A 24,507-nucleotide genomic window follows, 5' to 3' on the forward strand; every position below is an offset into this window, starting at 1 on the left:
TCTATAAACACTTACCTTTATCACTAGATTATTATCTTGACATTGTCATGTACTGAGTTTAGATCTGTGTGTTCTATAAACACTTACCTTTATCACTAGATTATTATCTTGACATTGTCATGTACTGAGTTCAGATCTGTGTGTTCTATAAACACTTACCTTTATCACTAGATTATTATCTTGACATTGTCACGTACTGAGTTTAGAGACAGCCATTTTTAGGAAGGTTCACAGTTTTTATATTTCAGTTATCAGATAGTTACCCAGTATCTCTTCCTGTATAATTCAATGGAGTGTGCACGCATTGAACCTCTGCAATAATTTTCCATATCACACCATGGCACACTTTGCCCAAATATGGCAAGGTTACGGTTGTCGATATTCATTCGCTCGGTGATTCAGATTTGATCTTTTTGATTTTGAGCATATTGTGATAGGATAATATAGAGTATTATTTCATGGATTCGTTGAGTGTGCTCTGTATTGGATTACATTGTAATTGTGAGTGATACTGGGTATTTGACGGTAAATTATATTAAATCATTGTTATTATGACAGTTTTACCTTTATTGCTGTAGCTCCTTGTTAGATTTCTAACCTCCTAATACTTACCATGATTAACACGATCAAGCTGAGCAGTGATTTCTCTGATATATTGATCCCTGCTTGACAACTTCTCTTTCAGCAATGTTATTGTGTCAGTGGGTTCAGCAGCTTGTTGTGTCAGCTTTGCCTTCTCCTCTATCAGTTTATCAGCAATCTCCTTTCCCTTCCTAACATCCTGTCTGGCATAGACCCATTTTAGAACAATGGAATGTTCATCTTTGTCAGTCTTCTCAATTTCTGATTTTAGAGTTTGTTTCAGTGTTTTCATTTCACTGTTCATGTTAGACTGCATATTAGTTTCCAACCGTGCAATGATTCCATCTTCCTTTAGTCTATCTAACCTATCCATTACCAGCTGGATATCCAGATCTTTCTGAAACTTTCTTGTCACATCAATGATTTCCATACCCTCTAGTGTTTGTACTAATTCCGGTATCCCTGGCATCACATCTTCTACTGGGATCAAATTGAGTTCATCCAGGACTCTGCAATGAATTGGTTTACTGTGTTGGACACGATGGAGGTCACGCAGTGATGAGAAACTGTGACGACGTTGTATCTTGGCAACTGGTTCTGTTTGTTCTGAAACAAACAGACAAAAAAAATCAAATGTGCAAAAAAAAATACCGATAAATTCTTTGTAGTTCAAGACATGTGTAATTAGGGAAATTGTATAACAGTAACAAATACATTTTTGCACAGATATTATTGAAAATGATTATTAAAATGAAATACCATTTGGCTTAAAGTACTGAGGAATCTATTTATATAGAAACTTCATTATATATATATATCACTTAGATTCCTCAGTACTTTATGCTCTTAACTCTTGTAATATCAATGATCTCCATACCCTCCAATGTTTGTACTAATTTTGGTATCCCTGGCATGGCATCTTCTGCTGGGATGAAATTGAGTTCATCCAGGACTCTGGAATGAATTGGTTTACTGTGTTGGACAGGATGGAGGTCACGCAGTGATGAGAAACTGTGACGACGTTGTATCTTGGCAACTGGTTCTGGTTGTTCTGAAACAAACAAATGAAAAAAATCAAATGTGCAAAAAAATACCAATAAATTCCTTGTAGTTCAAGACATGCGTAACTAGGGAAATTGTATAACAGTAACAAATATATTTTTGCACAGATATTATTGTAAAAGATTATTAAAATGAAATCATATCATTTAGCTTAAAGTACTGAGGAATCTATTTATATAGAAACTTCATTATATATATATATATATATATATATATATATATATATATATATATATATATATATATATATATATATATATATATATATATATATATATATATATATATATATATATATATATATAGCTGGTTGAGTAGAGTGCTCGACTTGGAGGAGGAGCGTATGTAACTCGGTGAGTATCAATCTGCTAAGACAGTGCTATACCGCAGTGGCAGAGCGTAATAGTTACGCTCTGTCTTAGCAGATTGATACTCACCCAGTTATATATATATATATATATATATATATATATATATATATATATATATATATATATATATATATATATATATATATATATATATATATATATATATATATATATATATATATATATAATATATCACTTAGATTCCTCAGTACTTTTATCTCTTAACTCTTGTAACATCAATGATCTCCATACCCTCCAATGTTTGTACTAATTTTGGTATCAGTGGCATGGCATCTTCTGCTGGGATCAGATTGAGTTCATCCAGGACTCTGCAATGAATTGGTTTACTGCGTTGGACACGATGTAGGTCACGCAGTGATGAGAAACTGTGACGACGTTGTATCTTGGCAACTGGTTCTGGTTGTTGAAACAAACAGATGAAAAAAATCAAATGTGCAAAAAAATAACCGATAAATTCTTTGTAGTTCAAGACATGGTGAAATGCATTTTTGCAAGCCCCTACATGATTTCAAGGCTCCCTTCTCAGCACTAACTACCACCTACACATAGCTCACTAGCAATGTACATGTACATTTGTATGGTAACCTTGAATTTCAAGGTACATTTTTAAAATGACACGTACTGGCAGACAATAGCCTGTGTTTTAGAGTTACACATATTTTAGTACCTGGTAACTCATCCTTACAAGTTAGATACTCCTTGTAATCTATCCTTGTGTCCAGTGATATGTAGGTGAAACCAATGTCGTCCAAATCTGCCTCAATAATCAACGTTGTCTCCACCATTTCACTTAGACGTTTACTTCCATACTCCTCCATCAAACAGTCCAGAGCCTCACGTGACTGACATTCCATAACATAGCATCCGTTGCCATGGTGTCTATGTTTAACAGCCAAGCCTGGGTGAATCTCACCTAACTTTCTAGGTAAGGTTGTATTTTGTCGTAGTATCTTACAAAACTCATCATCTACGTCACTGACTGTATTCCCTTTCAATGGTATGCAGCTATTGATTTCTATCTTTACAGTGATTTCACCTAAAGAGATTAAAACACTTTTAGTTAATACAGTGTTATGGATTTCAGTCAACTTTGTACAACTTAATAATTTACAATAATGTGAAAACAGTAACCATCTCTCATTGTTATTATTAAACTCTGACATCATGAAGAGTCTTGATTATTACACCAATCACATCCAAGTAGTCATAGAAACATCTTCAACACCAACAGGAAATACACATAATATACATTAGTCGTTCGACATCACTACAACCCATGTCTACATCATTGTTCTGGGCACCTTGAAATATGAGTCAAAACATTCCAAATTGCCATTGCTTTTCACAATTCGTCATAAATTAACGTTGAGGAAGTATTAATATTTTATTCCCAAAGTGTTTTCTTCAATCAGCCGGAAAATATTCACGACGGAAGTGTTTATTTATATATTGACTTGTAGTGACCAGGCCCCTTAGGTTACTCAGATTTTCCTACTTGAACCTCAGATTACTGTAAAAATCTAGATATGCAACGACTATTGTTTAAATGTGATAAAATCACCGGATTAAGAGATCATTAATTGCCTCGCTCCATGCTCACATTGTCCTAGATTTTATTGAACTTTCTCCGAAATTTGCTGATTGTCTACTTTTTGTCATTTCCGAGTGTGCTCTGGGTATCCTTCAGATATATTCAAGACAACACCATTAGTTAGCTGATGTTTCAGGGAAAGCATTGACACAAACATCAGAGTTTTGAAATTTATAATATTTTATGTAAGTTACTGCTGTTTGAATATTCCTCTGTTCTTGTCTTCGATTTTATGAATTTATAATGAGCAGTTTGAAGCTAATATTTCAGTACAACCGGGTGATGTAGTAAACAATGGAAATAAAAATTGAATTTCTCGGAGCATGATCTCTCAAGACATAGTTATTGTATTTTGGAAGAATGATTCAATCATTTGTGAATTTGTGTTTGAAGTTAAGATGATATCCATAGTTGATGTTATAGGTAAGTTCGAATCTAGGTAGCATTTAGACCAGCAGAGTTCATTACAGAATCAAGCCATTAGCTAAGGAAGTGGGGTTTCTTATCTTTCTTATCACTGAATAATGTTTGTTGGCAATATTTACAAATGTGATAAAGCACTATTACTCAGCTCATTAAGTGCTAATAAATCAAGTTTGATAACTTACATGGTTTTCTTCTTTGCTCTTGTCCACGTGCATCATTGTCTAATGTGATGTCATCAGATAAATCTTGTGACGTCATTTTCCCACTCTCAGGTGTATCTACCTCTGCAAGTAAGTCAAAAAGATTTTTCTTTGAAAATCACAAGATATATGTAATAAAGTAAAAACTGTTTTCATATGTGTCACGTGTCAATGTTTTAGTTTGGAGCTGCAATAGTATTACAGTCATGTCACTGGATACATTGCAATATACAAAATGTGAACGAGTTATATAATATTAACATTATTCACAATTTAAGAACTGGTTGGTATCTAAAATATCATTCTGGTTCATATGTATCACATGTCAGAGTTTTAGTTTGAAGCTGTAATTTGATCTGACTGGACACATTGCAATATACAAATCACATGAACGAATTATCTAATATTGTTATCTTTCACACTATAGAATTAGTGGTGTGTATCTAAAATTACATTCAGGGAGAGAAGTGCTCATGAATTAATATTAAAATATTAACTTAATGAAACCTTCCTCTTCATCGATATTTTGATATGTACAACCCTTACGAAGGTCTAGGGTTGCATCTACCCAATAAAACAAGCCAATATATTATAAAAACTGTATCACTAACTTTACACATGAAATTGATTATAGCTGTAACTGTCAATTATGTTTATTTTTTCTCCTGCATTAGCAGTGCTTAGATTTGTAGATTTATTTACCAATGTTTGATGTATCCTGGTAGTCTTGCAGCTCAGTAGTAACTAACTCTATGAAATCTTTATTAACATCTTTTAATCTCTGCTCCACTATTTGCTGCACAGTAAACCTTACTTCTTTGGCTCGTCTCAAGGCAAGCTTGTATTTCCTGCAGATATGGAAAATCCTTTCCTGTAAGTCGTGTGGTCCTTCAATCATGTCAACAACGAGTCGGTAAGAGTAGAGCCCCATGTGTTGTGTCACTAGTGTATGGCTAGGCGTACCACAAGCCATAATGACAGGTATTTCTGCACACATGGCAGCTAGTGTGAAATTTACATAGTTCAGTTTAGATGGTGGTATGAGAACAAGATGTGATGAACTCAATTCTCTCTCAATATGTTCGGTTGTTGACATCTGACCAGGTACTATCTTCAGTTTTGAATGTGGTTGAAGCCGAGCTATGAGACCTGGCTCATCACCAGCAGGTACACCAAGGATTCTCCATGTCGTAATCTTTTCTGCTGTCACAAAGTTTTTTTCTGCGACCCAGTTCATGGCACGTACAAGAATGGAGTCACTTTTAAGGTTCTCGACTTCATTTGGGTCAAGTAACGACAGTATGTTGAACTCCTTTGCTGTCGACTTTGGGTTTAATGTGGGTAAGTTGTAGAACTTCTCATCTGGTATAGGTGACAATTCAAAGTGCTTCATGTCAGGATGAGGTGGTTTGTATATTGCTCGGAAACCCTGGAATGAATCGGACCCGATAGAAAATACCGCATTGGACTTCTTAACTTCATCTCGTAATTTTTTCCATCTGATCTGTAGTTCTTTACTCTGACAGCCAGCGGTGATAGGTGTTATTGCATCTGGGTGAAGCAAATTAATCATAAACAGTGACGACCATGGGAACAGATCACTGTGGATCTTCAATGCTGCATTACACCTTAGTATTGACACTCCGAATACAAAGCGCACGTCTTCAACATCTTTCAAATTTGGAAAGTAATGTTCATGATCTACCAGCCAGCCTGTATTAGGTGTTTTGTATGCATAACGACCCATCGGTGTTGGATATATTAGTTTTACTCCAAGTTTTCGTGCAGATTCGCGATCGCGTTTATTCCCATTTAAGACTGTCGCATGAACTGTCATTCCCATCTCCTGAAGTAGTCGTACAAGAAGGTAAATACCACCAGTCGAATCTCCCTCAAATTGTGATCCCAACTTTTCACAAACAATCAGAGCTGTGGGAGACATTTTGTATCCTGCAATATAAGGAGGTGATCAAAATAATAACTAATTTTTTTATTTCAAGTTTAATCATAAAGTATGAATGTTTAGAAAGTAGAAAACTCAGTAATTTTGATATTTATGAGATTTAGTTATGAGGGTTAATATTGTAGCCATGGTTACTTTTATTGACTATCTGGTTACATTTCTCGGCAATATGTTACAAACCAACCTAATAATATGTGAACCTGAAATTAAACTCAACATTTACAAAATCGTTTTAAATTATGTCTGCTGTTGGCTTATGCAACGTTCTTTGGCATGCCCATTATATAAACACTATAGAACCAGAATCCATATAATGAGTGGCAGGGGTTGTGTATGTACTTGTCTAGTGTGATGTTGGTAATACAACTAATGCTTACCAAGTAGTATCTTTCTCAGCCTCTCATATTGTCTGGCATTTATCCTGAGCACCATCCTAACTTCATATCCTGCTTCAGCAGCTTTGGCTTTCATTTCTGGTGTGATCAGAATGTCAGACAGAATCTGTTGTACAGCACCAGTCTGGTGTCTCTGCCAGAAATAATCTAGATCATCGGGTGAAAGAAAACTGAGATAAAAGAGGAGAGAACCGTCTTCTATGCCATCAAGGGTTGCTTTGTATTGTTTGTATGCTTTTCCCAGTTGTTGCATCTTATCAGGATCACTTCCGTCCATGATAGCTTGCTGTTGACGATAAAATATCGCCGTAATTTTATCTATGGTCTCCTCTTTCACTTTCTCAATACGTTTTTGAGTTTCTAGTTTCCTTTTTTGTTTGTCATTGTACAGCTTTTCTTGCTCCACTTCCAACTTCCTTTTCTGGTCCCTAAGTTTTTCCTCCTCCATTTTAAGATTCTCTTCTTCCTCAGGATGTTTTTGCTTCCTGTACTCCATCCTAGGTTGGCCATCTTGTGTTTCCTCCCCATAGTATTGCATTAATAGGGAGATATGTTCATTTTCAAGTATCGCTATCTTCTGTTTAATAGTCTTGATCCTTTGTTGAATGTGTACTTCTTCTTCTTCTTCTTCCTTGGCATCCATTTTAAGTTCAACCAATTGTACACCCACTTCTGCCATCAAAGCTGTAAGTATATTTTCATACAATTATTAAAAAGTCACAAAGCATGCTTTGTTAGCTTATTATGTAACATTCAACATCTAACGTGATATTTATATAATACTTATTTATATAAAACTTTTCAGGTAAACCTCATGTCACTATAATAAACAATTATACATATACATGTATAATATATTCCATGAGGATGAATAAATGTCCCCACCCTTTCAGATGAGTACAGTTTTATGGTTCATTCCCTTCACAACCATCTAGATCAAGGCAAAACTCTATAAAGCACTGGTAAGAGCTCAACTTGATTATGGAGACAGTATATGGTATCCGACAACAAAAGGATCAAAAAGCAAACGAAAATGTACAGAGAGTACTTGCTGTATCAGTGATCTACACCATTTATCCTATGAGGAAAGGTTATTGGTGCTTAATTTGCCAACTCTGGAATATAGAAGACGGAGGGGGAGATATGACACAAATAAAATAAAGCATAATTTATGTGACACTGATCACTCTGTACACTTCGAGATTTTAACATCTAGAACAAGAGGTCATAAGTGAAAGTTATTGAAACCACAATGCCACAGATCAGTGCGCCTACAGGCATTCTCTATTCACGTTGTTAACGACTTTACTTTACTCCCTGAATACATCGTAGACAGTGATAGCGTAAATTCATTCAAGTCAAGTCTGAATAACTCTGGTCACACTATCGATTTGACATGTCTACCATTTATTAACAGAACACTGACTCTGTTTTTGAGGATAATCTGCCATCGCTAGACACTATTTAGTAATTTTTTTATATTATAATATTTGACCTTATTGGTGGGGACAATAAGAAATATTGGGCTTATTCATTTCCCCAAAGATTCCTGAAATCATATTGTTTTCATGAACACATCTCCCTCACTTACTCTTAATGCCCCCTGCCATGAGAGCTGTTCATTCCCATAGTCAGTGTGTATATGAAATTCAACTAGTTAAAAACCATGGCATATACCATCCCCGGCAGTAGTCTTTTTACAAGTGGAGTAATGGTCAGACCTCTGAATATGAATATCTGTTGAATTTATTATTACATAACATAGTTTGTCGGCCTATATATATATATATATATATATATATATATTCCTTCCTTTTTGGTCTAGGTATGACATTCCATTTATTGATTCTTGTCAAAGATACACAACCACATTACAGTTGGTCTTCTACCACTCACCAATACGAACCTTGTAGAATTATTATCCTTGTAGGTTGTGCGCATTTTATTGTAAATTCAAATAAAAAGTTATTAAGTTTAGCACAGTTAGGCAGGTGAGAGTACTACATAGTTCGGCAGCTTTCATCTATTTGTAACAGAACTGCTGTAGTTAGGCAATTTTCTACTCAAGCTTCACATGGTAGAGTATATTTATTCAAGGTATTCCCTTGTCTTCCTTTCCTATATGACAACCTGTATAATTGTCTATGGTTCAGTTTAATAGCAAAATAAGTTTTTATTCTCACCTTTATGTCTTCTAGACTTTTCAGGTAATTTCTTTGTCATCCAAGGTCGCTGTGGTTTATTTTTGGCAGATGTTTTCCCCTTCTTGGACGATTGTTTTTTGTCACTCTGTACCCTTCCTTTCTTTTTATACATTGCTGCTCTTGTAGATGGTTGACCGGGTGCCTTGGCTAGGTTTACTCTATCGGGAGGTACCTGTGCTAGTGTTTCTTGTGATTGAACATCACTGACACTACACACTGGTTGAGGTGACATCTTTGACTGATTGTCATCTGACACAATCCGTTCATCTGTAGGCTGGCTCTCAACATTTCCAGTCCTTGGATCTGCTGCCAGTAAGAAAAAATCTTAGTATGATTACATAAAACAAGGTCAAGTCAGTCAGTTAGTCAGTCAGTCAGTCAGTCAGTCAGTCAGACAGTCTGTCTCTCTGTCTGTCTCTCTGTCTGTCTCTGACTGACAGCTGACTGACTGACAAACAATCTCTTTAAAATCTGATTTGGTGGAAGCAGCTAGATGTCTTTATTTACAACAATTTCCAAATGTTTTGTGTTTTTAGTTTATTCCACCTGCCCACATCTGACTATATGTGTAAAAAGAAAATCTTGTTTGAATGTCAAGGATCTTGAAAGATTTTTTCAACCAATCAGCACGCTTCTTTCAAAATCGTTCGGAGACGGCTCCATCGCGACGGATCGTGTCATCAATGCAATTCTCAGTGTGTATTTGTTTGATGTCCAGACTGACCTGTTGACCGTTCACTATGATGGACATATATGACATGTGACACATTGATACTTGGTCTTATTTCATGTTGTAGATACGATAGTAGAGTGAGTAAACTCTCTAATATCTTGAGATGTGTCGCCTGCCAAGTGGAGATCAATATATTAACAGCTAATCATAGGATGGTAATAATTGGTCTAGGTATGACAATATTCCTATATGACAACCTGTATAATAATTGGTCTAGGTATGATAATATTCCTATATGACAACCTCTATAATAATTGGTCTAGGTATGACAATATTCCTAAATGACAACCTCTATAATAATTGGTCTAGGTATGACAATATTCCTATATGACAACCTGTATAATAATTGGTCTAGGTATGACAATATTCCTATATGACAACCTCTATAATAATTGGTCTAGGTATGACAATATTCCTAAATGACAACCTCTATAATAATTGGTCTAAGTATGACAATATTCCTATATGACAACCTGTATAATAATTGGTCTAGGTATGACAATATTCCTATATGACAACCTCTATAATAATTGGTCTAGGTATGACAATATTCCTATATGACAACCTCTATAATAATTGGTCTAGGTATGACAATATTCCTATATGACAACCTGTATAATAATTGGTCTAGGTATGACAATATTCCTATATGACAACCTGTATAATAATTGGTCTAGGTATGACAATATTCCTATATGACAACCTCTATAATAATTGGTCTAGGTATGACAATATTCCTATATGACAACCTCTATAATAATTGGTCTAGGTATGACAATATTCCTATATGACAACCTCTATAATAATTGGTCTAGGTATGACAATATTCCTATATGACAACCTCTATAATAATTGGTCTAGGTATGACAATATTCCTATATGACAACCTCTATAATAATTGGTCTAGGTATGACAATATTCCTATATGACAACCTCTATAATAATTGGTCTAGGTATGACAATATTCCTATATGACAACCTCTATAATAATTGGTCTAGGTTTGACAATATTCCTATATGACAACCTGTATAATAATTGGTCTAGGTATGACAATATTCCTATATGACAACCTCTATAATAATTGGTCTAGGTTTGACAATATTCCTATATGACAACCTCTATAATAATTGGTCTAGGTATGACAATATTCCTATATGACAACCTCTATAATAATTGGTCTAGGTATGACAATATTCCTATATGACAACCTCTATAATAATTGGTCTAAGTATGACAATATTCCTATATGACAACCTGTATAATAATTGGTCTAGGTATGACAATATTCCTATATGACAACCTGTATAATAATTGGTCTAGGTATGACAATATTCCTATATGACAACCTCTATAATAATTGGTCTAGGTATGACAATATTCCTATATGACAACCTCTATAATAATTGGTCTAGGTATGACAATATTCCTATATGACAACCTCTATAATAATTGGTCTAGGTATGACAATATTCCTATATGACAACCTGTATAATAATTGGTCTAGGTATGACAATATTCCTATATGACAACCTGTATAATAATTGGTCTAGGTATGACAATATTCCTATATGACAACCTGTATAATAATTGGTCTAGGTATGACAATATTCCTATATGACAACCTCTATAATAATTGGTCTAGGTATGACAATATTCCTATATGACAACCTCTATAATAATTGGTCTAGGTATGACAATATTCCTATATGACAACCTCTATAATAATTGGTCTAGGTATGACAATATTCCTATATGACAACCTGTATAATAATTGGTCTAGGTATGACAATATTCCTATATGACAACCTCTATAATAATTGGTCTAGGTATGACAATATTCCTATATGACAACCTCTATAATAATTGGTCTAGGTATGACAATATTCCTATATGACAACCTGTATAATAATTGGTCTAGGTATGACAATATTCCTATATGACAACCTCTATAATAATTGGTCTAGGTATGACAATATTCCTATGTGACAACCTCTATAATAATTGGTCTAGGTATGACAATATTCCTATGTGACAACCTCTATAATAATTGGTCTAGGTATGACAATATTCCTATATGACAACCTGTATAATAATTGGTCTAGGTATGACAATATTCCTATATGACAACCTGTATAATAATTGGTCTAGGTATGACAATATTCCTATATGACAACCTGTATAATAATTGGTCTAGGTATGACAATATTCCTATATGACAACCTCTATAATAATTGGTCTAGGTATGACAATATTCCTATATGACAACCTGTATAATAATTGGTCTAGGTATGACAATATTCCTATATGACAACCTGTATAATAATTGGTCTAGGTATGACAATATTCCTATATGACAACCTGTATAATAATTGGTCTAGGTATGACAATATTCCTATATGACAACCTGTATAATAATTGGTCTAGGTATGACAATATTCCTATATGACAACCTGTATAATAATTGGTCTAGGTATGACAATATTCCTATATGACAACCTCTATAATAATTGGTCTAGGTATGACAATATTCCTATATGACAACCTGTATAATAATTGGTCTAGGTATGACAATATTCCTATATGACAACCTGTATAATAATTGGTCTAGGTATGACAATATTCCTATATGACAACCTCTATAATAATTGGTCTAGGTATGACAATATTCCTATATGACAACCTGTATAATAATTGGTCTAGGTATGACAATATTCCTATATGACAACTTCTATAATAATTGGTCTAGGTGTGACAATATTCCTAAATGACAACCTGTATAATAATTGGTCTAGGTGTGACAATATTCCTATATGACAACCTGTATAATAATTGGTCTAGGTATGATAATATTCCTATATGACAATCTGTATAATAATTGGTCTAGGTATGACAATATTCCTATATGACAACCTGTATAATAATTGATCTAGGTATGACAATATTCCTATATGACAACCTCTATAATAATTGGTCTAGGTATGACAATATTCCTATATGACAACCTATATAATAATTGATCTAGGTATGACAATATTCCTATATGACAACCTCTATAATAATTGGTCTAGGTATGACAATATTCCTATATGACAACCTGTATAATAATTGATCTAGGTATGACAATATTCCTATATGACAACCTCTATAATAATTGGTCTAGGTATGACAATATTCCTATATGACAACCTGTATAATAATTGGTCTAGGTATGACAATATTCCTATATGACAACCTCTATCATAATTGGTCTAGGTATGACAATATTCCTATGTGACAACCTGTATAATAATTGGTCTAGGTATGACAATATTCCTATATGACAACCTCTATAATAATTGGTCTAGGTATGACAATATTCCTATATGACAACCTCTATAATAATTGGTCTAGGTATGACAATATTCCTATATGACAACCTCTATAATAATTGGTCTAGGTATGACAATATTCCTATATGACAACCTGTATAATAATTGGTCTAGGTATGACAATATTCCTATATGACAACCTGTATAATAATTGGTCTAGGTTTGACAATATTCCTATATGACAACCTGTATAATAATTGGTCTAGGTATGACAATATTCCTATATGACAACCTCTATAATAATTGGTCTAGGTATGACAATATTCCTATATGACAACCTGTATAATAATTGGTCTAGGTATGACAATATTCCTATATGACAACCTCTATAATAATTGGTCTAGGTATGACAATATTCCTATGTGACAACCTCTATAATAATTGGTCTAGGTATGACAATATTCCTATGTGACAACCTGTATAATAATTGGTCTAGGTATGACAATATTCCTATGTGACAACCTGTATAATAATTGGTCTAGGTATGACAATATTCCTATGTGACAACCTGTATAATAATTGGTCTAGGTATGACAATATTCCTATGTGACAACCTGTATAATAATTGGTCTAGGTATGACAATATTCCTATATGACAACCTGTATAATAATTGGTCTAGGTATGACAATATTCCTATATGACAACCTGTATAATAATTGGTCTAGGTATGACAATATTCCTATATGACAACCTCTATAATAATTGGTCTAGGTATGACAATATTCCTATATGACAACCTCTATAATAATTGGTCTAGGTATGACAATATTCCTATATGACAACCTGTATAATAATTGGTCTAGGTATGACAATATTCCTATATGACAACCTGTATAATAATTGGTCTAGGTATGACAATATTCCTATATGACAACCTGTATAATAATTGGTCTAGGTATGACAATATTCCTATATGACAACCTCTATAATAATTGGTCTAGGTATGACAATATTCCTATATGACAACCTCTATAATAATTGGTCTAGGTATGACAATATTCCTATATGACAACCTGTATAATAATTGGTCTAGGTATGACAATATTCCTATATGACAACCTGTATAATAATTGGTCTAGGTATGACAATATTCCTATATGACAACCTGTATAATAATTGGTCTAGGTATGACAATATTCCTATATGACAACCTGTATAATAATTGGTCTAGGTATGACAATATTCCTATATGACAACCTGTATAATAATTGGTCTAGGTATGACAATATTCCTATATGACAACCTCTATAATAATTGGTCTAGGTATGACAATATTCCTATATGACAACCTGTATAATAATTGGTCTAGGTATGACAATATTCCTATATGACAACCTGTATAATAATTGGTCTAGGTATGACAATATTCCTATATGACAACCTCTATAATAATTGGTCTAGGTATGACAATATTCCTATATGACAACCTGTATAATAATTGGTCTAGGTATGACAATATTCCTATATGACAACTTCTATAATAATTGGTCTAGGTGTGACAATATTCCTAAATGACAACCTGTATAATAATTGGTCTAGGTGTGACAATATTCCTATATGACAACCTGTATAATAATTGGTTTAGGTATGACAATATTCCTATATGACAATCTGTATAATAATTGGTCTAGGTATGATAATATTCCTATATGACAATCTGTATAATAATTGGTCTAGGTATGACAATATTCCTATATGACAATCTGTATAATAATTGGTCTAGGTATGATAATATTCCTATATGACAATCTGTATAATAATTGGTCTAGGTATGACAATATTCCTATATGACAACCTCTATAATAATTGGTCTAGGTTTGACAATATTCCTATATGACAACCTCTATAATAATTAGTCTAGGTATGACAATATTCCTATATGACAACCTGTATAATAATTGGTCTAGGTATGACAATATTCCTATATGACAACCTCTATAATAATTGGTCTAGGTATGACAATATTCCTATATGACAACCTGTATAATAATTGGTCTAGGTATGACAATATTCCTATATGACAACCTCTATAATAATTGGTCTAGGTATGACAATATTCCTATATGACAACCTGTATAATAATTGGTCTAGGTATGACAATATTCCTATATGACAACCTCTATAATAATTGGTCTAGGTTTGACAATATTCCTATATGACAACCTCTATAATAATTGGTCTAGGTATGACAATATTCCTATATGACAACCTCTATAATAATTGGTCTAGGTTTGACAATATTCCTATATGACAACCTCTATAATAATTAGTCTAGGTATGACAATATTCCTATATGACAACCTGTATAATAATTGGTCTAGGTATGACAATATTCCTATATGACAACCTCTATAATAATTGGTCTAGGTATGACAATATTCCTATATGACAACCTGTATAATAATTGGTCTAGGTATGACAATATTCCTATATGACAACCTCTATAATAATTGGTCTAGGTATGACAATATTCCTATATGACAACCTGTATAATAATTGGTCTAGGTATGACAATATTCCTATATGACAACCTCTATAATAATTGGTCTAGGTTTGACAATATTCCTATATGACAACCTCTATAATAATTGGTCTAGGTATGACAATATTCCTATATGACAACCTGTATAATAATTAGTCTAGGTATGACAATATTCCTATATGACAACCTCTATAATAATTGGTCTAGGTATGACAATATTCCTATATGACAACCTGTATAATAATTGGTCTAGGTATGACAATATTCCTATATGACAACCTGTATAATAATTGGTCTAGGTATGACAATATTCCTATATGACAACCTGTATAATAATTGGTCTAGGTGTGACAATATTCCTATATGACAACCTGTATAATAATTAGTCTAGGTATGACAATATTCCTATATGACAACCTATATAATAATTGGTCTAGGTATGACAATATTCCTATATGACAACCTGTATAATAATTGGTCTAGGTATGACAATATTCCTATATGACAACCTCTATAATAATTGGTCTAGGTATGACAATATTCCTATATGACAACCTCTATAATAATTGGTCTAGGTATGACAATATTCCTATATGACAACCTCTATAATAATTGGTCTAGGTATGACAATATTCCTATATGACAACCTGTATAATAATTGGTCTAGGTATGACAATATTCCTATATGACAACCTGTATAATAATTGGTCTAGGTATGACAATATTCCTATATGACAACCTGTATAATAATTGGTCTAGGTATGACAATATTCCTATATGACAACCTGTATAATAATTGGTCTAGGTATGACAATATTCCTATATGACAACCTGTATAATAATTGGTCTAGGTATGACAATATTCCTATATGACAACCTGTATAATAATTGGTCTAGGTATGACAATATTCCTATATGACAACCTGTATAATAATTGGTCTAGGTATGACAATATTCCTATATGACAACCTGTATAATAATTGGTCTAGGTATGACAATATTCCTATATGACAACCTCTATAATAATTGGTCTAGGTATGACAATATTCCTATATGACAACCTGTATAATAATTGGTCTAGGTATGACAATATTCCTATATGACAACCTGTATAATAATTGGTCTAGGTATGACAATATTCCTATATGACAACCTCTATAATAATTGGTCTAGGTATGACAATATTCCTATATGACAACCTGTATAATAATTGGTCTAGGTATGACAATATTCCTATATGACAACTTCTATAATAATTAGTCTAGGTATGACAATATTCCTATATGACAACCTGTATAATAATTGGTCTAGGTATGACAATATTCCTATATGACAACCTCTATAATAATTGGTCTAGGTATGACAATATTCCTATATGACAACCTGTATAATAATTGGTCTAGGTATGACAATATTCCTATATGACAACCTCTATAATAATTGGTCTAGGTATGACAATATTCCTATATGACAACCTGTATAATAATTGGTCTAGGTATGACAATATTCCTATATGACAACCTCTATAATAATTGGTCTAGGTTTGACAATATTCCTATATGACAACCTGTATAATAATTGGTCTAGGTATGACAATATTCCTATATGACAACCTGTATAATAATTGGTCTAGGTATGACAATATTCCTATATGACAACCTGTATAATAATTGGTCTAGGTATGACAATATTCCTATATGACAACCTCTATAATAATTGGTCTAGGTATGACAATATTCCTATATGACAACCTGTATAATAATTGGTCTAGGTATGACAATATTCCTATATGACAACCTCTATAATAATTGGTCTAGGTATGACAATATTCCTATATGACAACCTGTATAATAATTGGTCTAGGTATGACAATATTCCTATATGACAACCTGTATAATAATTGGTCTAGGTATGACAATATTCCTATATGACAACCTCTATAATAATTGGTCTAGGTATGACAATATTCCTATATGACAACCTGTATAATAATTGGTCTAGGTATGACAATATTCCTATATGACAACTTCTATAATAATTAGTCTAGGTATGACAATATTCCTATATGACAACCTGTATAATAATTGGTCTAGGTATGACAATATTCCTATATGACAACCTCTATAATAATTGGTCTAGGTATGACAATATTCCTATATGACAACCTGTATAATAATTGGTCTAGGTATGACAATATTCCTATATGACAACCTCTATAATAATTGGTCTAGGTATGACAATATTCCTATATGACAACCTGTATAATAATTGGTCTAGGTATGACAATATTCCTATATGACAACCTCTATAATAATTGGTCTAGGTTTGACAATATTCCTATATGACAACCTCTATAATAATTGGTCTAGGTATGACAATATTCCTATATGACAACCTGTATAATAATTGGTCTAGGTATGACAATATTCCTATATGACAACCTGTATAATAATTGGTCTAGGTATGACAATATTCCTATATGACAACCTCTATAATAATTGGTCTAGGTATGACAATATTCCTATATGACAACCTGTATAATAATTGGTCTAGGTATGACAATATTCCTATATGACAACCTCTATAATAATTGGTCTAGGTATGACAATATTCCTATATGACAACCTGTATAATAATTGGTCTAGGTATGACAATATTCCTATATGACAACCTCTATAATAATTGGTCTAGGTTTGACAATATTCCTATATGACAACCTCTATAATAATTGGTCTAGGTATGACAATATTCCTATATGACAACCTGTATAATAATTAGTCTAGGTATGACAATATTCCTATATGACAACCTCTATAATAATTGGTCTAGGTATGACAATATTCCTATATGACAACCTCTATAATAATTGGTCTAGGTATGACAATATTCCTATATGACAACCTCTATAATAATTGGTCTAGGTATGACAATATTCCTATATGACAACCTGTATAATAATTGGTCTAGGTATGACAATATTCCTATATGACAACCTGTATAATAATTGGTCTAGGTATGACAATATTCCTATATGACAACCTCTATAATAATTGGTCTAGGTATGACAATATTCCTATATGACAACCTGTATAATAATTGGTCTAGGTATGACAATATTCCTATATGACAACCTGTATAATAATTGGTCTAGGTATGATAATATTCCTATATGACAACCTGTATAATAATTGGTCTAGGTATGACAATATTCCTATATGACAACCTGTATAATAATTGGTCTAGGTATGACAATATTCCTATATGACAACCTGTATAATAATTGGTCTAGGTATGACAATATTCCTATATGACAACCTGTATAATAATTGGTCTAGGTATGACAATATTCCTATATGACAACTTCTATAATAATTGGTCTAGGTGTGACAATATTCCTAAATGACAACCTGTATAATAATTGGTCTAGGTGTGACAATATTCCTATATGACAACCTGTATAATAATTGGTTTAGGTATGATAATATTCCTATATGACAATCTGTATAATAATTGGTCTAGGTATGACAATATTCCTATATGACAACCTCTATAATAATTGGTCTAGGTTTGACAATATTCCTATATGACAACCTCTATAATAATTGGTCTAGGTATGACAATATTCCTATATGACAACCTGTATAATAATTGGTCTAGGTATGACAATATTCCTATATGACAACCTGTATAATAATTGGTCTAGGTATGACAATATTCCTATATGACAACCTCTATAATAATTGGTCTAGGTATGACAATATTCCTATATGACAACCTGTATAATAATTGGTCTAGGTATGACAATATTCCTATATGAGAACCTCTATAATAATTGGTCTAGGTATGACAATATTCCTATATGAGAACCTCTATAATAATTGGTCTAGGTATGACAATATTCCTAAGTCGCTATTTAATGATTGATTTCTGATAATCTGAATATTCATAGTTACATAAATAAGTGAAACAGTATTTTACAATGGAAGACCCACCTGGACGACATATTGATTTGTTCTTAAGAAATTTCTCGACCAGATCTTTCCTGTGCACACTGCATAACAGGTCCTCAAGAGCTGTCGTATTTGATTCATCAATAAGGTTCCGTTGATAAAGTTTGACGAATAGTTCACCTGGTATTTTCATTTTGTCCAAATCACCCGTGGGGAGTAAGTTATTACACAGTATTTTCATTTCTTGAAAACTTTCTGTGGAAAGAAATGCAATAAACCAATTTTTAGTGTGTTTCCTTTTTAATTCTTGAAATAGTAGTAAATATCTGAAAATGAAAATAACCCAGCAGTCAAATAGTAGCAATCGATTGAATCAACTGAATGATTTTCTAGTCAATTAACCTGTCTGTCACTACAATAGTCCTAATTCGATTACTACAATACTTGAAGTAGAATTTTAAACGTCCCACACATAAAATCTTCTTTTTCACTTACATACATCAGCATCTCATTATATTGGACCTTGTGTATAATTGAAAAGACGATTGTGTACTCATATATATGATGTACACTGATTCCAGAGAAGAGGATCATTGTAGATTTATCATAACAAGCGACCTATCGGTCAGAATAGCTCCGCCGGTTTTTTTTAATTTAATTTTTTATTTTGGTAACATGTAGAAGTGGTTCAGTTCTTCAGCTCTTCACTATGCAGTTTTGTTTTAGCGATGTAATAAAGTGGTTAGTGGTTTCATATAATGTCTCACTATAAAACACATTTTACACAGAAAGTTGGTAATGTATTGTACTTTTATACCATAGTCACCATTTTATAACAAAAATCTACTGTTATGAAAAAATTGCACAAAATCTCAGAAAAAAATGACTGGGAAATGCACACAAGAAAAAGAAAAAAAAGAGGATTTTGAGGTTGGCTATAAATAATTCCAGTGTCTTACAGCTTTAACCCTGGAAAATGTTAATGATGAATGAAATAAACTAGGGATCTAAAATAATTTTGAGGCAATTTATATTTATCATAAAAAAATCGTATATGGTCATCATTTATTTTAAAGGTGATTCAAAATGCTCACATTCACTATCGCTAATTTGCTAGACTACATGTTTGTGAAATGCATTCTGGTTTTAAAACTTTTCAAAAGCGTCTGCAAACCCCTTAAAATGACCTTTTTTCAGTCACTTCCCTTCGGATTTACTTCGAGAGTTTTCGGGTATTTCCGGTCCCACCTAGACCACAGGATTTTATGATGTCATAAGGAGTAATGGTTAGCACGTAGCCTATGACGAGCGTAGTCAACAGGTGAATAAAACAGGTGAAAAAATACATTGCTAGTGGTTGTAACAGACATCAGTAAACAAAAACTACACTCTACATGTCTTATTAACCAACATTTACTGATATTTACTCACACTTTCTCATTAATTGGCAGTGTCTGTGGGTATAAATGCTAAAATATTATCTCCCCATATTATGGCAAAATAAATCAAAACGGCTAGACTAGATAATATATAAACACTTGTAATGTCGCGTGTTTCACATTCATTGACTTTTATTTATCTGATTTTTTATTATTTGCCGACAAGAAGCATTACGATACCGTCGTGACATTTGACGGCATCCCCGGGCCAAGGACGGCATATTTTAGCCCAATCGTACTTGCGTCGCCTTTTGAACAGTGCATTTAACAACAAAGTAAACATATTTCATCTCAAATAAATATACTAGCTACATTAGAATATCAATGGGAAACTTCAAGAAGGCATATCGGGACATGTGCCACAATATATTTGTTGGTCCCATAATAATACACTAATTGATTCAATTTGCTCCGAGCATATGGAAGTACGCTCCGAGTCATTGCATCATGTAAATGGAACTGTGACCGACCTAATTTTGTTGTCCATATAAAATGAGACTGACCTGTAAATTTTCACAGTTTTCGTTGTGGTCTTGTATTGTCACATGTTTGGCTTGTGAACACAAGTTTACATCTATTATTGTCTAGGGTGTAATACTGTAGTCCGAGTCTGAAACCCATATAAAACCCAAGAAACTCGCATTCGGATCCGACAGAACAGAAGTAGGTCTCATCGACTTGTTTGGGACTCGAATTATTGCTTGTTTTTATCACGGTATACAGGTGGTTATTATTTATCAGTAGAGGGGTAGTGTTGTCAAGTTTTGTGCAGTCACCGCGGCCGCGGCAGTAAGCTTATACTAGGATAGTTCCGCCGATCAAAGCTGAAGCAGTGTATGTACAATGTATGTATGGAATCGGGAGAGCACAGCGCACATTTGTGTCGGGTTAAATTTATCCACGTGTTGATGTAATCCATATTTATCAATCAGATATATTGTAAAATTCTTCAAGTCGTACAGAAATAACGTCTCTAACTTCAAAACAAACCCTGAGAAACTGGACCGGACGTGGCTAGCCAAGTATCTAGTTGCAGGCTTTCTTTCATGACCATGTGCTGGGGTCACGACCTTGATTGCCGACGTCAATATTGTCCAATCATATTTAATATCATGAACACATCGCGATATTTGATTTGTTGGTTTCCTAAACTGTATACTTCGAATACCATGATTCGTTACAGAATTCTTCTAATGAATATTAAATAGGCCGCTTGTTGCATTAAATTAAGTGATATCCAACAAGGGAAACCATACAAGTTTTCTTCCAGACGAGTTGCTAAAGTCATGTAAATGACAACACTAAACTCACGAAATTTCCTCAATTCTTTACAATTTTATTGCTGATAATATGGCAATCTAATAGCTAGTATATTTATTCAAGATAAATATGTATTTTTTCACAAGGCTGTTGAGTTTTATTCACCTGTTGACTACGCTCGTCATAGGCTACGTGCTATCCATGTCTCCTTATGACGTCATAAAATCCCGTGGTCTAGGTGGGACCGGAAATACCCGAAAACTCTTGAAGTAAATCCGAAGGGAAGTGACTGAAAAAAGGTCATTTTAAGGTGTTTGCAGATGCTTTTGAAAAGTTTTAAAACCAGAATGTATTTCACAAACATGTCCTCTAGCAAATTAGCGATAGTGAATCTGAGCATTTTGAATCACCTTTAAAGTGACTATTGCGGACAAAACTATAGTTAAAAACTGCCACATTGTAAATTAGTTGGTTGGGTTTTGATAAGAAGGTCACAATCGTTTTGTTTGTTTGTTTGTTTATTTGTTTGTTTGTTTATTTGTTTGTTTGTTTGTTTGTTTTGTAAATTGAAGATGACTTCATCTAGACCGTATCGGTTCACAAAGTTCGGTTACTACAAATAAAATGATATAAAACAAGCCTATGAAATTTCAGGATGTTCAACGTGAGTTAAAAAACAATGTTGAAGAAACATTTTATTATGAAAACAAATGGAAAATGAAATAAATAAAAGCAGAATGACAAAAGAAGAAACTAGAAGATGTCCAGCGCGACAGGAATAGAAACACTGTCATCTAGATTTGAAAATAGATGTCTTGTGTTCAATCTGAGTCTAAGGTTCAGTTGACTGTATTGCAAGATTGTTTATAATAAGTCATTGAAAATGACATATAAGGAACTGGCAGTTTATGTTGTCATTTTCATACCTGGTTAATGTTGTTTGGCCTCATATGGTTGTTTTTGATATCACTACTCTGTTAGAGCATGTCTGAGTTATGGCTTTGGACATGAAAACTGTGCCAACAAAATTGCTGCCAGGCAGCCATATCGTTTTGTATCAAGACGAAAATGGATAGGCACATGTATGTCACAGAACACTGTGCTAATACCAACTTTGAATGAGATCTGTTCAAGCATGTCTGAGTTATGGCTTTGGACATGGAAAATTCGCAATCAAAATTTCTTCCAGGCAGCCATATTGGATCGTATCATGACAACAATGAATATGCACATGTATGTCATAGAACACTGTGCTAATACCAACTTTGAATGAGATCTGTTCAAGCATGTCTGAGTTATGGCTTTGGACATGGAAAATTCGCAATCAAAATTTCTTCCAGGCAGCCATATTGGATCGTATCACGACAACAATGAATATGCACATGTATGTCATATAGCACTGTCCTAATGGCAACTTTGAATGAGATCTGTTCAAGCATGTCTGAGCTATGGCTTTGGACATGGAAAATTCGCAAACAAAATGGCTGCCAGGCAGCCATATTGGATTGTATCACGACAAAAATGGATATGCACATGTATGTCATAGAACACTGTGCTAATACCAACTTTGAATGAGATCTGTTCAAGCATGTCTGAGTTATGGCTTTGGACATGGAAAAACTGCAAACAAAATGGCTGCCAGGCAGCCATATTGGATCGTATCACGACAACAATGAATATGCATATGTATGTCATATAGCACTGTCCTAATAGCAACTTTGAATGAGATCTGTTCACGCATGTCTGAGTTATGACTTTGGACATGAAAATTCACAAACAAAATGGCTGCTATACTATAGGTACCCTGTATCAAGTTTGAAAAAAATCGGTCCAGGCATCTCCAAGAAACGGCTGCGGATGCACGCACGCATGCACGGACGGACGCACGGAAGCACGGATGCACGGACAGATGGAACCCAATCCATAAGTACCTGTCTGGACTTCGTCCGGCGGGGACTAAAAATAGTGTTTCTAGTAAGGTCAACTTCACTTCACAACCTCTAAAGCATCAGAACCTGTGAGTTCATTAGTAATATGACAAAGAGGGAACTTTGAATTTCATGTGCAAACTCACCAGGACTAATTTCCTTTGACAAGTTAACCAATTTTACCATGAAAGGATCAAATTTCACCCGTTTCTGCTGAGGTTGATCTTGACTTCCAACATCACTAAGTCGTTTTGACTCTGCCATATTTCACTACCTAGACAAATAAGATCCAATCAATTAACAAAACCTGTAAAACAAATGAGTCGCATTGCAAGTGTATTGTTGTATTTGTCTAAATACTGCCACATAATCATATATTTTATATATACACTTTTTTCTTATTATCCATGAAGTTGACACGTTTCTTTCAGTGAATCAAAGTTAAAAAGCTAAATGTTGGGTATACATGGCTATATGTGATTATACCATGCACAAGCCAAGTTATCATTGCTGAACAGAAAATATGGATT

General features: G+C 33.5%; 1 protein-coding gene across 1 annotated transcript in view; it reads right to left on the reverse strand.

Moving 5' to 3' along the window:
• LOC144450123 (uncharacterized) overlaps positions 1-24,242 on the reverse strand; it is a 32,381-nt gene extending 8,139 nt beyond the window's left edge. Inside the window, exons 1-10 of the mRNA XM_078140691.1 lie at positions 24,124-24,242; positions 19,393-19,605; positions 8,795-9,121; positions 6,594-7,295; positions 4,956-6,203; positions 4,236-4,337; positions 2,704-3,072; positions 2,268-2,432; positions 1,460-1,633; positions 613-1,188 (exon numbers count right to left, since the gene is read on the reverse strand). Of these exons, the coding sequence (XP_077996817.1) occupies positions 613-1,188; positions 1,460-1,633; positions 2,268-2,432; positions 2,704-3,072; positions 4,236-4,337; positions 4,956-6,203; positions 6,594-7,295; positions 8,795-9,121; positions 19,393-19,605; positions 24,124-24,241 (3,994 nt within the window). The 5' untranslated portion in view covers position 24,242. The remainder of the gene's footprint in view (positions 1-612; positions 1,189-1,459; positions 1,634-2,267; positions 2,433-2,703; positions 3,073-4,235; positions 4,338-4,955; positions 6,204-6,593; positions 7,296-8,794; positions 9,122-19,392; positions 19,606-24,123) is intronic.
• Positions 24,243-24,507: the final 265 nt, after the last annotated feature.

Source organism: Glandiceps talaboti, chromosome 19, assembly GCF_964340395.1.
Source record: "Glandiceps talaboti chromosome 19, keGlaTala1.1, whole genome shotgun sequence".
Classification (NCBI taxonomy): domain Eukaryota; kingdom Metazoa; phylum Hemichordata; class Enteropneusta; family Spengelidae; genus Glandiceps; species Glandiceps talaboti.